The following is a 16,655-nucleotide window of genomic DNA, read 5'->3' as shown; positions in this document are numbered from 1 at the left end:
CGCATAGGAAAGTTGTCTGTTTTTTCAACTCATCCAATCTACATTTTCTGCATTGATATTCTGGAAGTTGGCGGTTGTTAGTTACACCACAAAACTGTTCGATAAACGTTTCAGATATTCTTCTATTTGGTTTATAATCCTTGTAATGAATTTTTTTATCTTATGTATAATTTAGAAAATTAGTTGTCTGTCTGATCTCTATGGACTGTCACAATTCTTTACTGAATTTAACCAAACTACATGGTTAACATCAACAGACTAATATCGGTAGAAAGGGTAGTAAACTATGTATAACCACCATGGGGGTAGATTTGTAATTGAACATATTCTAAAGCTAGAGTTGACTGACAGCTGAGGGTGAAAATTAAGGTGGGGTTTTCGACGTCGTCCAATAAGCGGTGTGACGAAGACGAAACGAAGGAGGAGTTAAGACGAAACGAAGGAGGAGTTAAACTCTTATATTATGCTCCCCAAAACTTTCACGCCATCTAGCGATGGGCGCAAAAATAAAATTATAGAACAAAAACTAAATCAGTTGTCTCTGATATTTTTGAAAAGGCTTTGAAGAATTTTTTATACCTTCGAAGGCGCGACAAACACAAGTCGCAAGCTACAGACTTTTAACCAGAGTTAAGTCCCAGTTTTGACGGCAAACTATTTTAATTAATTAAGTTACTTAACTTTAATTTTATCTTTTTAAGTAAAACTACTAAAACCAAATGATGTCGTAATTAAAATTTACAAAACTTTTAATATTCAATATGACAATTTTAGTTTACATTTTAATTTATAATAAGTAAACTTAATGGATTTAATTAACAAATTATTACTGTATCCCTTTAAAAGTCTACGTGATATATTTATTATAATTTTTAGTTTCGAATTAATAAAATAAAACAGATTATGTAATCAAAACAAAAAAACGGATTTGTTTATACAAAAATATAAAACAAAAACTAAAGCATTCGTCTTTGATAGTTTTAAAAAAGCTTCCAACCATTTTTTATAGCTTCTAAGCTAAACTAAAGGCTGTGATAAAATTAGAACTCTGAGATTGTAGCTGGCTTTTCAAACCGTCTCGGCCTTCAATATTAATTGGCTTGTTTAAGGGTAAGCAATCAACGGCAGAGAAGAGTTCCTCGTCATCTATATCTATATAAATCAAAGTCCTGACTGACTGACTGACAGACTGACTGATAATCAACGCCCAGCCCAAACCGCTTACTCTAGAAGTCTGAAACTTTGCAGGAACGTTACTCATAAGTAGTAGGCGCGTACTAAGAAAGATTTTTCGATTCCGCCGCCATCTTAAAAAATGGCGCCCAGAAATGAAAAAAGTCTTCTCTATGCAACAAAGTCCGCGCGTTTCAACCGATTTCACAAATATTTAGTACACTGGTTTCCTTAACCTATAGAAGGGCTGAATGGTCCTTCGGGTTCGATTTGTCGCCATCTTTTTAAATGGCGGCCAAAAACTTAAAAACCCTTCTTTATGGAATAATGTCCGCGTGAAAAGTAATAAAAAATGTCCCGACGGGCTGACGGGCAACGCCGAGTGCCTTCGCTCCCAGGGTGCTTCAAAAATATTAGTCATCGGTTAAATCTACCCCAGTAGCACATGGGCTCCGCAGTACAATCTTTTAACAGTCCGTGTGTCTGCTAGGTGTCTTAAAAACTCGGGACTGATAGTACATGTAAACACAAGCCTAAAAGCAATAAAGTAAACAGGCCATTATTATTACTAATTTTATTAGTTACTCGACAGCCTCCTAATGCTCTAAATTCAGCCTGTTTTTTCTTACACAAGATTATATTAGGTCAGTCCGCCGGCCTGACTATATTAAGTCTCGGATTTTCAGTTTTAGTCTTGTTATGAGGCAGTCCGCTGGCTTGACTAAATAAAGTCTCGCATTTTCAGTTTTAGTCTGGTTATGAGATAGTCCGCTGGCTTGACTGAATTAAGTCTCGCAATTTCAGTTTTAGTTTGGTTATGAGACAGTCCGCCGGCTTTACTATATTAAGTCTCGCATTTTCAGTTTTAGTCTGGTAATGAGACAGTCCGCTGGCTTGACTAAATAAATTCTCGCATTTTCAGTTTTAGTCTGGTTATGAGACAGTCCGCTGGCTTGACTAATTAAAGTCTCGCAATTTCAGTTTAGTCTGGTTATGAGATTGTCCTCTGGCTTCTCCATTTTAAGTGTTTCACGATCCAGTTTTATTCTTGTTATGTGACAGTCCGCCGACTTGAATATATTAAGTCTCGCACTTTCAGTTTTAGTCTGGTTATGAGACAGTCCGCCGGTTTCTCTGTATTAAGTGTGGCGCGTTCAAGTTATACTCTTGTTTTGAGACAGTGCGCAACCTATTCTATATTAAGTCTTGCTCATTCAAATATTAGTCTTGTTATGAGACAGTCCGCTGGCTTCTCTAAGTCTCGCACGTTTAAGTTTTAGTCTCTAAAAACAAGAGTATAACTTGAACGCGCCATACTCAATACAGAGAAGACGGCGGACTGTCTCATAACCATACTATAACTGAAAATGCGAGACTAAATATATAGAAGCCGGCGGAGTCTCATAACAAGACTAAAACTGAAAATGCGAGACTTAATATATAGAAGTCGGAGGACTTACTCATAACAAGACTAAAACTGAAAAGGCGAGATTTAATAAAGGCTAGAGAAGCCGGTGTACTATCTCTAAACCAGACTTAAACTGAAAATGCGAGACTTAATATATAGAAGCCGGCGGACTGTCTCATAACCAGACTAAAACTGAAAATGCGAGACTTAATATAGAGAAGCCGGTGTACTGTCTCATAGCTGGACTATAACTGAAAATTCGAGACTTAATATAGGCTAGAGAAGCCGGTGTACTCTCTCATAACCAGACTAAAGCTGAAAAGGCGAGAAGCCGGCGGACTGTCTCATAGCAAGACTATAACTGAAAATGCGAGACTTAATGTAGAGAAGCCGGCGGACTGTTTCATAACCAGTCTAAAACTGAAAATGCGGGACTTAATATAGAGAAGCCGACGGACTGTCCGCTGGCTTTGCTACATTTCAGTATCTGATATCCATTATTAGTATTGTTATTAGATGTTTGCTTTTATTTTATTCCTTACTTCAGTCCCTGATTTCCTTGGTTTTATCTTGTAATGAGACATTCCCCTGGCTCTCCCATAATAAGTCTTACACTTCCTTATTTCAGAACTCTAATCAGACAGTCCAATAGTTACGATATATTAAGCTTCGCGCGTGCTAAATTTAGACTTGTAATGGAACAATCTGCCCGCTGCTCTATTTTTGAGTTTCCAACGTTGGAATTTACCTGAATTGTATCTATATCATGTCAACGTTTGACTTCTTCAATTTGTTCCGTTTTTCATTCTAAACTTCTGTTATTTTATTTAAATGATAAAAGTTTATGGTAATGTGTGGTATCCTTTAATGCCAATGGATAGCGGCTTACTCGTCAAGTGATCACGACTCCCACACTCTACGTGAACGGCCCAAAGTGTAAAATTTCGATTGAAATAAAGGTTTAGAAAATCCAAATAATAACGAAACCTATTCTCCTTTAAAGTTCCACGATTTTGCTGATGTAAATTTGAACTACAAGCAAAACTTTCTTTAAAAATCCATTATATCTCAACAGCTAACTGTAACATGTTAATTTACCCAGATTTAAAAATAAATTTATCTTTATTAGCATGATTTTACAATAATATCAAAGAAAATGTTACGGATTATGGCTAATTTCATCTTTCCCTTATATTTAGATAAGCCTTCAAATCGTTCTAAAACATATCTCTTTGCTCCTCTGTTATTATCGGAGATTAAATAGCAATGAACACTTTAGTGAAGTGCAGTCATTTGAAGCTATTTACCACTTTACGAAAGTCGCCAAAAGTGCGGGAGTTCGGTCGAATGGGGCCTCCGAATTAATTTTTCGATCGAATGGTTTGAAACCGTCCATTTACCAGCCGATATCGTGTCCATTCGCCAGCCGATATCGTGTCCATTTTGCCAACCAATATCGTGTCCATTTCCCCAGACAATATCGTGTCAATTTCCCCAGTCAATATCGTGTCCATTTCCCCAGCCGATATCGTGTCCAATTCCCCAGCCAATATCGTGTCCATTTCCCCAGCCGATATCGTGTCCATTCGCCAGGCGATATCGTGTCCATTCGCCAGCCTATATCGTGTCCATTCGCCAGCCTATATCGTGTCCATTCGCCAGCCGATATCGTTTCCATTTCGCCAGCCGATATCGTGTCCATTCGCCAGCCGATATCGTGTCCATTCGCCAGCCGATATCGTGTCCTTTCGCCAGCCGATATCGTGTCCATTCGCCAGCCGATATCGTGTCCATTCGCCAGCCGATATCGTGTCCATTTGCCAGCCAATATCGTGTCCATTAGCCAGCCGTTATGTTGTCCATCCGCAAGCCGATTTTGCGTCTATTCACCTTGCGATTTCATAACCGTTAGCCAGTTGATTTCGTGTCCATCGGCTTGCCGATTTTCTGACCGTTTGCTTGCAAATTTCGTGTCCTCTAGACTACCAATTTCGTGTCCACTAGACTACCAATTTTGAGTCCATTCGCCAGCTGATTTTCTGACCGTTTGATTGCAAATTTCTTGTCCATTCGCTTACCGATTTTCTATCCATAAAGTGCATTCTGCAATCAACAGTAGTAAACGTTGGGATAGCAAGACACTTATCTGGGCGGACATTTCGCACTATAGGGTAGGGTCTAAAGACACAAATCAGGCGATCCAAAAAACCGTCCAGCTAGTTAAAATTCGTACTGTCCCCGCAGTTGATTTTTGTTGCAGGGGTACCCATTCTTTATATTCTTTTGATGGAAGTTCTTATTACACGCGAGCGACGCCGCGGGTAACAGCTAGTTATACATACATACAAATACATGTAACGTCGCGCTATCGAACGATATAGAAACGGGAATTTTTCCTTCTACTCGGCATTCTCCAAAAACCAAAGTAAAACTTTACAGACTGTATAAAAGGAACGTACACAGTAAATTCGAGCTAGATGTGACCATAAAAAGGTTCTTGGATGTGAAATAAAACGCTGTGAAACCATCTAAAATTAAATGTAAGTAAATATAATTCTTGTTTTAAGCGTGTTTTTAACGGTTAATAATTGATAGGGGTGTGCAAATAGGGGTTTCTCATTTCGATTATAATAATATCTAAATAGTAATGACCCATTCGAAAACTGATTCGATTAATCTATGTATTGTTTTTTTTTTCAAATAGTTATAAAATTTCAAGATTTTTAGGAAACATTTTCATTATTGCCAACTATTTGTTAATTAATCGATGAATTATTTTATATTTGAATTGGGTGAAGAGAGACTATTAGATTCAGAATCCGAAATTTTTTTAAGCAATTCTAATTTAAATTATTTCATCTTAATTATTTTATAATTCAATAATTTCCATACATTTTTATGAGATCAAAAATCGAGTTCACTTGGAACAATTTAACGGTTTTTAATCGTTAAAAGTTAAAAATAAAAGCCCGTTTATCAAATATGAATTCCAACCGTCGGTTCGATTAATCTATCCGAAACGCGAGTACAATATTAGAGATCGAACATTCGCACACCCCCAACCCTAACTTATACAAATACCGTGTTGGAACTCGAAAATATTGCTGATTAAGCAAAACTAAGACCCTTGTCTCGCCGATGAGATAAGAAGGTTGATCTAATCTATTCTCTCGATGGTGGTGTTATTGTATAAGTAGACAGTTAAGGTGTATTGGTGCGTTAATTCTGTATTTGCTGGGTTATCTATGCTTAAAAGGTACATGTTTTTGAATTAAATCTAATATACCTGGTATACTGGCTGAATAATAAGTTCGAGTTTATATCCAAAGATATTTATTTTTTTGGATTTGATGCCGAAAGCGGAAAGCCTATTTTGATTACTGGTAAAAAGAAATTTCCTCTCGTTTCAATCAAAACTTCGTGAAGTTAACGGTAATAGTTAGTACTGGGCCCTATAGGTTAGTTGTGGCAGACGGGGTTAGGCACCTAACTGTAAACAAGTTACAGGCTAAATCTGCAAAAGAGAAACACAGATTAGATTAAAGGTAGCGCTATTTCAACATTCTTAACAGTAATATAAAACATTTCCATTGAAACTTTCATTCCAAAAATATACTTCATGAAAATTCCAATGCAAACAGCACGTCCATCTTTCCCAGGGTTATTTTACCTGAATTGTGTACGTAAAAATCGTCTAGGTTCTAACAATTAATTTAATTTAAAATTATGAAATTAAACATTGGAAAAAGGTACAATGAAGTGATTGTGTTCAAGGTATTGTTGATACTATACTCTACAGCCACATGTCCATAGTTTCGACCAAACACTTTCTTGAAGACACAGTGGTTTAAATAAGTAAATTAAAATTAGAAAGCTTCTAAATTTAAAAGTTCGCTTTCGGATGTCAAAGTTTTGCTGGAAGTTGACGGAATCAAACCATGTATTGGTAATGGCCATCGTGCAACGTTATAAATAAAACCATACCTAAGACCATTAAACACACATCGACTGCAATGCTAAGCTAAAACCCTCGTACTTCTAATGACATCGCCTATCGTCGCCCCTAGCGGGAGAGTCCCGAATCTTTTCGACTGGCTATGGTTTGAGTCGAAAAAGTTTCAAAATTGGTCGTTACGTGGCGTTAGAGAGGCGCTGCCCTAAAAGAACCACTACTATACTATATACTACAAATAATGTGTTTCTGATATTGCAGAGTTATGGGGAATACGGACTCCATTCCGATAGTTTCTCAAGCGAAATCAACAGTTCAGTTAGTCTGTGGTGATACCGACGGAGCTGCGAGAACGCAAGAGAACTTCTTCAGAGAATGTCCCGGTGTTTCTCAAGTTGGTTTGCAATTGAAATGTAATGCGTTAGCTTTGATCTAATTGGGTAGTTTTTATTCGAAGGTGACATCAGTAGTTCAAGTGTTGGCTGGTGACACTGATGGAGCCATTGAGACGCAAAAGAGATGCGGTAAAGGTTTAATGAAGGCGGCTGACGGCATACCCATTGTCGGCCATGCTAAAGGCGTTATACATTACGCTTGCGGAGATACCGAAGGAGGAAATCAAGCCATGAAGAGTGCCACAAGAACTACGGGCGTACTTGCGGGTAGGATGTTCTTAGTATGTTTACGCTATCATCTATGAGCAAATTATAAAAAGCGATTGAATAACCAAGGTGTTACTGAGATGGTACTTCTTTGCTCAGACCTAAGACCATTGAACACAAATGGAATTTAGTGATAAGCTGAAAACCCAGTTCTTCCAATGGCATCGCCTGTCGTCGCCTTAAGAGGGAGAGTCCCGAAACCTTTCGACTCGGATCATGTTATGGCTATGGTTTGAGTCGAAAAAGTTTCAATACTGATCGCGACGTGGCGCTGCCCTAAAAGATCCAAGCGCCGTATCTCCATTCCACTCCATCTGTATTTAATGCTCTTAGATCAAATAATGCGTTGTTTCCCCACAGTGGTTCAGTTATATCGGGAAAAGTCGCGACTAAAATCTCAATTTTATGAATGAGATTCGATTCGATATTTTCTGTTGGTTTTACACAGGGAAAATGTGTAGTAGTTCAGTAATTAAATGAATAGTCGCAATACCTTAATGAAATTAATTCTGTGCCATCGAATATTGCAACACAATTTAACGTAGCTAATTAAACAATAGGTTACGAACACGTTCTTTGAAAACCCGTTGACCTATGTCCTTTTTTTTCATTCATTTTTTTCTATTAACGGTATTGAGACAATCTTTTAATTTCTCTACGTGTGCGTTTAAATCTTTTAGCAAAATTCACTGTGTAGCACGCTTATAAGAAGTTTCTACCCCGTACATTCATTTCTGCCGGGAGACTATACGGGAATCTCGGTTAAATTGCACAATAACTGATATTTTATTGTTCTCTGGTTACCTTGGATACCGTTACCCCTTCAACCACTTGTGTGTAATTTAGTTATTCTCTGGCTTTTGTAAGAGCATTCACGTTTCACGTGACGCCTTTCCTTTCGACACAGTGTGGACTGTGTGGCGAAGTATGCCCATAACAGAACAAACTGTGTTTCAAATTTTTATGCTTTTAAAATTTCTTGAGCTCAAATTTTCATGAAGTTGAACCGGAGCATCCGAGATGATCTAGGCCCTTGCGTGTCGATTTTTTGTGTAGGGAAATATCCAGTTTCATAGAGGAAATGCTTTTACCCTATATGTGTACTAGGTGGCGCTTTTATTACCGTGGTTCGATTGTATGGACAACAAAATTATGGTTTTTTTAGTAAAATCGAAGCTTCTTGCCAATTCAGTTTTAATATACCTTAAAAGAAATTTTTTACCCCTTTATAACCTTTAATTTTTTTAACCTTAACTTTTTTAAGCTTAACTTTTTATCCTTTTCTTCTTTGACATGATTGTTTATTAAAGGTCTTCGGAAATTTTCTAAAACATTTTTTATTATCCGCGACCTCGGCTTCACCGCTCTACCTCTCTGCCTTGACCTAATATTGTAGCAGTCGACGGGGTCACGAGGCTGAACTTATTTTTATTTTACGATACTAAAAGCGCCCCCAAGCGAGAAAACACGGCGAACTAAATTATTTAAAAAAATATTTTTGCTTCGCGATAGGCACGGGCCTAGATCATCTCGAAGGCTCCGGTTGAACGGACTGAAATTCACATTTCATAGTTGGTAGTTTGTTAGATGACATGCAGTTTCATTAGATGAAATACTGGTTCTCTAAGATATTATCATTGATTGTGAATTTGTGATGTTTAAATCATAGGCGGGGCCGGTGGGTTTTTGATTGGCGGTCCGGCTGGTGCTATTGGAGGAGGAATTTACGGCGGAACTGTTATGGATGTAGGGACGTCCATTGTCACCAAGGAATCAACAGGATATATCGCTGCTATTGAGAACGCTGTGAAGAATCCGAATCCCGGAGACATATTTGATCTCGCTTTAATGCCTGTTTCTGATGGTTTGGCCGGATACGGCGCTGGAAAAATAGTTCAGAAAACTTTGGCCAGCTGTAAGTACCGAGAGTTTTTTAACTCACTGACTAACTTAACTATCTGAAATTACTCTTCACTATGGGGAAAAACAACTTTGGTCTACCGAAGAACAATATAGTTAGACGTCTCACCTGTTATTTTTACTAGCTGCTCAAGCTGTGGACATGAAAGCCGGAAAAGCATTGGAAGCGAAAGGAGTGGCTCTTTACGAACAAATGGAGGCGAAGCTGGAAGCAAATCCTAATATGCCTACTGGGGAATATGTCAATGGAATGCGAAAATCACAAAATATGGTGAATATGGGAAGAGCTATGCAAGGTAGGCATTTTTTGTTGAGTGGAAATTTTCAAATACGATAACTTAATATTTATTTAAACTAATAATTTATGCTCAAAACATCTCTTTTGTTCAGGTGAGACGATGAGTTATCCCACTGACGCTATGAAGCCGAAACCAGGGTCAGGAGCAACGGCTACTGCTTTTGTACCTAATTCCAAAACAAAAGGTAAATATATTTATATATATAAAAATGAACCTATACTAAGGTACATATATGGTGAAATTTCAATCGGACAATTTAATTTGAAGTTCACGATTGGTTGTGTTTTTGCGCGGATTAATATTATGTGTTATTGACCCTCAGCTTTTTAGCTTCAACAGAGTGTGAATCAGTTTGAAATATCAGCATTTACAAAGCTAAGCCCAATTCGTTTCTGTTCGGGTTAAAACTTGAAAAAAAAACCTTATGCCTAGAGTTTTGAAAGTTGTCTCCCCATTTGCTGAAGGAGTTTTATTCCATAGGTTTACCCAGTTTTTCCTTTCCACCAAAACATGCTTATGTTAACGATAAGAATATGACACCGTCAGTGAGCTGTGGCATAGGGTCTAGCAACCACCCTTCAACATATTTAAATAGTGACATATTGAAATATAGCACCTGGGTGATATAGACACGCAATAAAGCTAGATTCTTATTAGCAGAAGCCGATTAGGCTTTACACATGAAGTACGTAACGGGTGCCTGGGAGAGCTACACGATATTCTCTAAGCTCCTAGAAAAGAACCTCCCCTTACGCGGAGGAACAAAATTCGGTAACGCGGCTCTTTCGGATCCTTGCGATCCTTCCGCCTTAAGAACCAATTTACCTGGTACGTAAATTAGGGAACTACTATAAAGACTGAGTAGGGTGTCTAAAATATTCTTTAGATAAAACTATTCACAATATCAAAGATTATTTGGGAGTAAGGAACAAAGATCTTAACAATCTGGGTAGCTTTTGCTTGGACTATTTAAGACGCTGTGTATCTGTTTTTTTACGTGGAATGTTTTCTGTTCTAGCGGTTACGGCGAGCGCAGCCGCCGGTGGCTCGGGAATCGGGATACCGCTGTTACCTAGCCAAGGCTTAGTGTAGATTTCGTCGAGTCTACTATAATTCTCAGAGCTCTTTTTCTGTTGAAATTAGGGAACTACTATAAATATTGAGTAGAGTGTCTAAAATATTCTTTAGATAAAACTATTCACAATACGAAAGATTATTTGGGAGTAAGGCACGAAGATCTTATCAATCTGGGTATCTTTTGCTTGGACTTTTAAGACGCCGTGTATCTGTTTTTTACGAGGAATGTTTTCTATTCCCGCGGCTACGGCGAGCTTACCCGCTGGCGGCTCGGGAATCGAGATTCCGCTGATACCTAGCCAAGGCTTAGTGTAGTTTTCAAGTCAACTATTATTCGCAGAGCTATTTTTCTGTTGAAATTAAAAAAAATCTTATAATATTAGTTGAAGACTTATTAAATGACTCGAAAATTTTCGAAACTTGAGCTTTAAAACGTTGAATATAACGTAACGACTAACGAACGATTATGGTATTTTGCCTTCCGAGCTTTCCGGTTATGTCAACGGCGAGGTCGAGTCGAGGTCCCATGCAAGAAAATAGTAATAGCCGTCGCCGGTTGGTCTGGCATTAAAGCGGTTATCTACGGTAAGGGGCTTATGATTGGTTAAAAGCATTTTTTTCGTCTGCTTAGTTTTTACTTCGGGAATGTCATGAAATCCATGGCCAAAGCTATGGAAAAGTGGGACTTACGTACTTTATGTGTGAAGCATAATCCGCTTTTGTTATTAGTATTACCAGAAGTAATATAAAGGGACCAGAAGTAAAGTGCTCTAGCATTGGTAATAGATCCTGGCACTAGTGAAAAAATTTGAGGATTTTATGCCGCTTCCATCGCGCCAACAACAAAGAGAGAAAAAAATTGGTCGAGTTCCATAACATTTCCTACCCCCTTCCCCGAAACCTAAAGCCGCGGAACACGGACGCGGGTGCTTGAATCTAGTTCGGTCGTCTACCGTCGCGAGCGTCTCACGTTTTCGAGGGATAATTCAGAAACCGCTACCAGAGGGCCAACCGTTGATGTGTAATCAAGAATATTCACTTTCGCCAAGTGAAGAATTTGGTTCACTCGATACTTCTAGTCCCTTATTTTACTTCTTGTATTACAAATATGTACAAAATTTTAGCTAGGGGTTCGGTTTTAAAAATCCTAATTTCCAAATTACTCTCATGGTCGACACTATATTAAATATAAAAAATATTCTCTTTGTTCATGCGCAATTGTACTCCTAGTGAGGTCTTCATTCGGCGTTTAGTCGGAGATAATACTTCTCGGTTTTATATACTAGATAGTATGGCCAGTATTGAGACCCATATTATTTTAAACTTCGCGCTAATGAAACGTTGAAATTACCCCATTTTCCTCTTTCTGTTTGAAGTTGCGCTTTATGTACGCAGGCTCGTTTCCAGGTGTTAATGTATGCTTTACCTCATAAATATTTTACGATATTAAGGTAAAGAAAGTCAAGAAGAGGAATATGAAGCAAAGCGTCGCCAGAGACAAAGATATTCTGAAAAAACAGGTACATAATGAATGCGTTTAAACAAAATAATATAACATGACACTGTCTGTATTTGGCTTGCCATTATTTCATTCATACCTTGAAGAATATGAACAGCAATCACGCACCTATCCCACACATCAGTGGAGACAAAAGCAACGATATCGTACCGGTTCCGATGACAGTGACTCGGAGGAAGAGGAATGCATCTGCACCCACGTGACCATCCCGGTCCTTTACGTTAATATTTGCAGCATAAATTACAACAATAAAACATCTAGCATGAACGAGAAAATCAGAAGGTTAAAGGCATTGATTAACATTCACCAGCCACGGATTATCGCCTTTGTCGAGTCATGGTTGACTAAAGATGACGACGATCCAGAAATTCGCGCCTTTCTTGGTCTTGGGGCAGAGTATGAATTAATACGTCAAAACCGAAGGGTTGGTCTTAATCAACCGAACGCTTACTGTGAATCTGGTGGGGAAAATAATCGCCGAGGTGGAGGAATTCTCATGGCATGGAGAAAAACCGATCCTAAAAGACCGATGACAGAGATTTTTATGGAACGAAACACTGCAGAAGATTACGGTGACAATATTGTCAATTTCGATATCACTGCAACTTACAGTTGTAAAAAGTGCTGCAGGAGAGGGGTAGAGATGTTTATGTTCACCGTAGTGTATCGTCGACCTTCTGCCTATCCTGACCAGAGTAAGACAAAATTGGTATTATAAATTAATGAAATGAAGACTAACAGACCCTTTTAGTAGTATCAGCTTCAAATAAGGTTAAGGCGGAATATCAGGTATATAGATCCATAGACGTTAGATAGGGCATCGAGGCTACCAGTCCACCGTAAAGTAAATTTGTTTGAAGCCACATTCAACATCCTTGGATGCGCATAACTTCGACACTATTTATCATTTCCATTGGATGTATCCCTACGGCCTCCACTGACAATAACGTCGTACCATTTAGCAACTACGCTACTTTGCGAGCTCTTCTATTTTTGATACTGACTTTACCGCTTAACTAGATTCCTGATTTACCTTTAGAGATCCCAGCAGAGGGAAATTTATAGGAAAAAGCCAAGTCCCGTAATACTTAATAACCGACGGCTTGGATTGTTTGGTATTATGCCATTGTATTGTTCCGCGGACAATCTGAGTTGTATTCGCACAACGCCGGGAAGGATAAATTAAACATGTACCACAACCATCTACTATAGGGACAAAGCAATACGGGATATATTCTTCAGTCTCCTTCTTAATCAACCAACCCTTACCCTTTAGCTTCATAAAATCCTACATCATGTAGAATAGTATACTGATGGTTATAAAATGTGATTCTTTTTTCAGGCCGTGATGAATACGGCTTAGTGGACAAATTAGTGGTAAATCGTCTCATTCATATTACTACACTGTACAAAGAGCCGCTCCTTAAGTACTCCGAAGGTGTCATGGTTGGAGATTTCAATTGGAAGGATAAAAATGTCGTTGGAGAATTCCTCGACCGAACTGAGTCTGAAATAGTTGCTATGTCTAGGTCTCAAACTCACGTCGGAGGAAATGCTCTAGATCAGGTAATTATTTTTCACGTTACAGAAACTGAAACATCTAATTCAGCGAAATAACCACTGAACTTCGAAGTATTTTTCATCTTCTGTCCCGTTGAACCATAATCTTAAAAGAATGGGAATGGCATAAGAGCCTATCGGTATTGTTCAACGGAATCTCGTTCGATAGAAAGTAGCTTTGAGAATGTTATTATAACCTTACCCAAGTAAATGTACCTTGGACAGTGTTATTTTGGTTGAGTTGAAATCGGTCGAATGGTTAACTAAAATTATTTGCACATTATCTAATTTTTAAACCAATAATTATTAAAATGTTTCCTTTAACTATTTCAAATATTCTAAAATTGCCTAGAAATTGAGTTTTCTCAGGAAGTCTGACAGCCTTCAACACTATTTTCAAATATCGACCACTTTTTCTTTCGATCCTCATTTGCTAAATATTCATTTCGGAATGCCGTACGCTAGAACCCTATTTTCTGAAAATACAAAATTTTTATAGTTTCCTTATGTAGAACTATTTAATAGTTGTAACCAATTGTAAACTACTCCTCCTTAGGTCATCGCGTCATATGGATTTGTAACCTCGCCCTATGACATCAACACGTCCTTAGTTGAAGTGACAGATCCAGTTAGCGATCATTCGGCTTTAGTCTTCAACCTTAAGTTGGGAAAGGACATACCAGAAAGATCTGAATGTAAAGCAAAAAGATGTTCTCCTCGTAGCTAGTCAATAATGCAACTACTGTGGACCCGGTTGTCATTGACGGACTTTGTGACGACGAAATTAGCAATATTGTTATTTGTCTAACTGATTAATACTAAAAACTCTGTCCAAAGTAAGAATCAAATGTAACCCAGAAAAATAATTTCATATGTTCATGTTTTACAGTTTTGTAAAAAATTATTAAAAAGGAAATATAAAGCACAGTAAAGTTGTCTGTTTTAACAACTCATCCAATCTACATTTTCTGCGTTGATATTGTGGATGTAAGCGGTTGTTAGTTACCCCTCAAACTGTTCGATAAACATTTTATATAATCATCTATTTGGTTTATAATTCTTGTAATGAAATTATTTATCTTATTTATAGTTTAGAAAATTATTTGTTTTTTTTTTTTTATCTCTATGCACTGTCACAATTGTTTACTGAATCTAACCAAATTACATGGTTAACACCAATTGAGTATTATCGGTAGAGACTTGAGAGAGTAGTGAACTATGTATAACCGCGATGGGGGCAACTTTGTTATTGAACCCTCGGAAGGGTGATGTCAATATTTTAAGATATTAACCGTTATGAAGTTGCCATATACAGAAAACCAATTACTCTATAAGCAAAGGGGAAGATTTTCGAAGTGCTTTCGTTGAGTTTTTAAAAAATAAGCTATTAAATTATGCCTTCTAAGAACATAATATTATAGACCCTAACTAAGCAGAGTTTTACTCAATTTGATGGCAGTAAAAGAAACATTATTTTGGAGATATTTTATACGGGTGGGTTCAAAGACAATGTAGTTACTCTTGTCTACATCGATAAGAAAGTTATAGAGGTTTCCAGTTAAAACAGGTTTTGCATCGCAGAGTATGTAGCTTATAACTATGGGTAAGCCTCACAGTAAAGACGAATACCGTCATGCCATTAGGAACGTTCCTAGTTCGTGGCCAAGTAATCTAAATATCTGCTATCAAACATCTGTTTCGTTCACACGTTCTTTTATCAAAAGAGATATTTAAATTTCATCCAGTCATCGGATTGAGATAAGTTTGTCGGCTATATATACTGAAGGTGACCCTTGATGTTTACCAGTACACTCGGCATTCAAATAGTTTCTGAAACTCCACGATGATCTACAAATTCGCTATAGCTCTGACTCTCTTGGCATCATGCTACTTGAGTGTAGATGGCAGGTCTCAAAACTTTACATTGGACCAGTCAGTTCAAGGACTAGCCAAGTCCAACCAAGAGTTTGCCATTAAACTGTACAAGCAGCTCGTCAAACCCAGAGAAAACTTGGTAGTTTCCGGTTTCAGCGTATCAACTATTCTTGCCATGCTTCTTCAAGGAACTAGAGGAAACTCTGCCCAAGAACTTCAGGCGGCCCTCCAGTACGACCAACTGCGCTCTGAGATGTTGGAAGACGGATTCAGGAAAGTTTTGGGAGCCATAAAAGGTGACGGTAACTACTCTCTCAACACCGCAAATTCCATTTGGATCAGAGAAAACTTCCAAGTCCTCAGTCAATTCCAAAACAAAGTACGCGACGTGTTTCTTGCCGACGCCAAGGTTCTGAAAACCGCAACGGCCAAGGACGAAATCAACAAGTACGTTGCCAGCAAAACTGAAAACTTGATCAAGGAATTGTTGAAAGAAAACCCCAGTGAGGACACCGCTGCCATTTTGCTGAACGCCATATTTTTCAAGGGAACCTGGAAAGTTCAGTTTGAAAACGAAACTTTCCAAGGGGGTTTCCTGAACAACGACGACTTAGTTCCAGCCGACAAACGAAGCCCCACCACCAGGATGATGGAAATCGAGAGGGACGTCTTCCGCTTCGTTGACTCCCAAGAGCTGAAGGCTGAGATTATCGAGCTTCCATACAAAGGTGACGAGGCAAGCATGCTAGTCCTTTTGCCCAGTCAAGGAACCACTTTGGCTGACTTGGAAGAAACTTTGTCTGCCGATGGACTTCGACAAGCCATCAAGCAAATGAAACCCACCAACGTCTCCCTCGTTATGCCCAAGTTTAAGATCGAAAGCGATTTAGATTTAGTTGAACCCTTGGTCCGTCTCGGAGTCAAGGAAGTCTTCACCGACAGAGCTGACATTTCCGGAATCGCCCAAAATCTCAAAGTTACTGACGTCATCCAAAAAGCAGTCATCGAAGTCACCCAACAAGGAAGCAAAGCAGCCGCTGCGTCTGCTGCCGTTATTGAAAACCGATTTGGTGATCCTGATCGTCCTATTGTTCGCTTTATGAGAATCACACATCCTTTCTTGTTCGTTATTCAACATAAGCCAACAAACAGTGTATTGTTCATGGGTCGTTACTCGCAATCCGCTCCATTTAACAAAGACGAAGAGTAA

General features: G+C 38.4%; 2 protein-coding genes across 2 annotated transcripts; both read left to right on the top strand.

Moving 5' to 3' along the window:
* The first annotated feature begins 4,820 nt into the window (after positions 1-4,820).
* Positions 4,821-14,437, top strand: LOC149628474 (uncharacterized). Its single transcript, XM_089851748.1, has 10 exons — positions 4,821-5,121; positions 6,795-6,927; positions 6,991-7,195; positions 8,865-9,110; positions 9,241-9,411; positions 9,506-9,598; positions 11,943-12,011; positions 12,097-12,705; positions 13,353-13,576; positions 14,127-14,437. The coding sequence occupies exons 2-10, from the start codon at positions 6,799-6,801 to the stop codon at positions 14,295-14,297; spliced, it is 1,917 nt and encodes a 638-aa protein (XP_089707874.1). The 5' UTR covers positions 4,821-5,121; positions 6,795-6,798; the 3' UTR covers positions 14,298-14,437.
* Positions 14,438-15,513: 1,076 nt separating this feature from the next.
* LOC149628473 (serpin B3-like) lies at positions 15,514-16,655 on the top strand. Its single transcript, XM_089851695.1, has one exon. The coding sequence runs from the start codon at positions 15,621-15,623 to the stop codon at positions 16,653-16,655; it is 1,035 nt and encodes a 344-aa protein (XP_089707821.1). The 5' UTR covers positions 15,514-15,620.

The sequence above is a fragment of the Phalangium opilio genome, unplaced genomic scaffold (genome assembly GCF_054372755.1).
Source record: "Phalangium opilio isolate 3A_F unplaced genomic scaffold, DU_Popi_V2 ptg000105l_1, whole genome shotgun sequence".
NCBI classification, from domain to species: domain Eukaryota; kingdom Metazoa; phylum Arthropoda; class Arachnida; order Opiliones; family Phalangiidae; genus Phalangium; species Phalangium opilio.
Note: the sequence above shows the minus strand (reverse complement) of the source record. Positions and strands in the feature narration are given on the sequence as shown.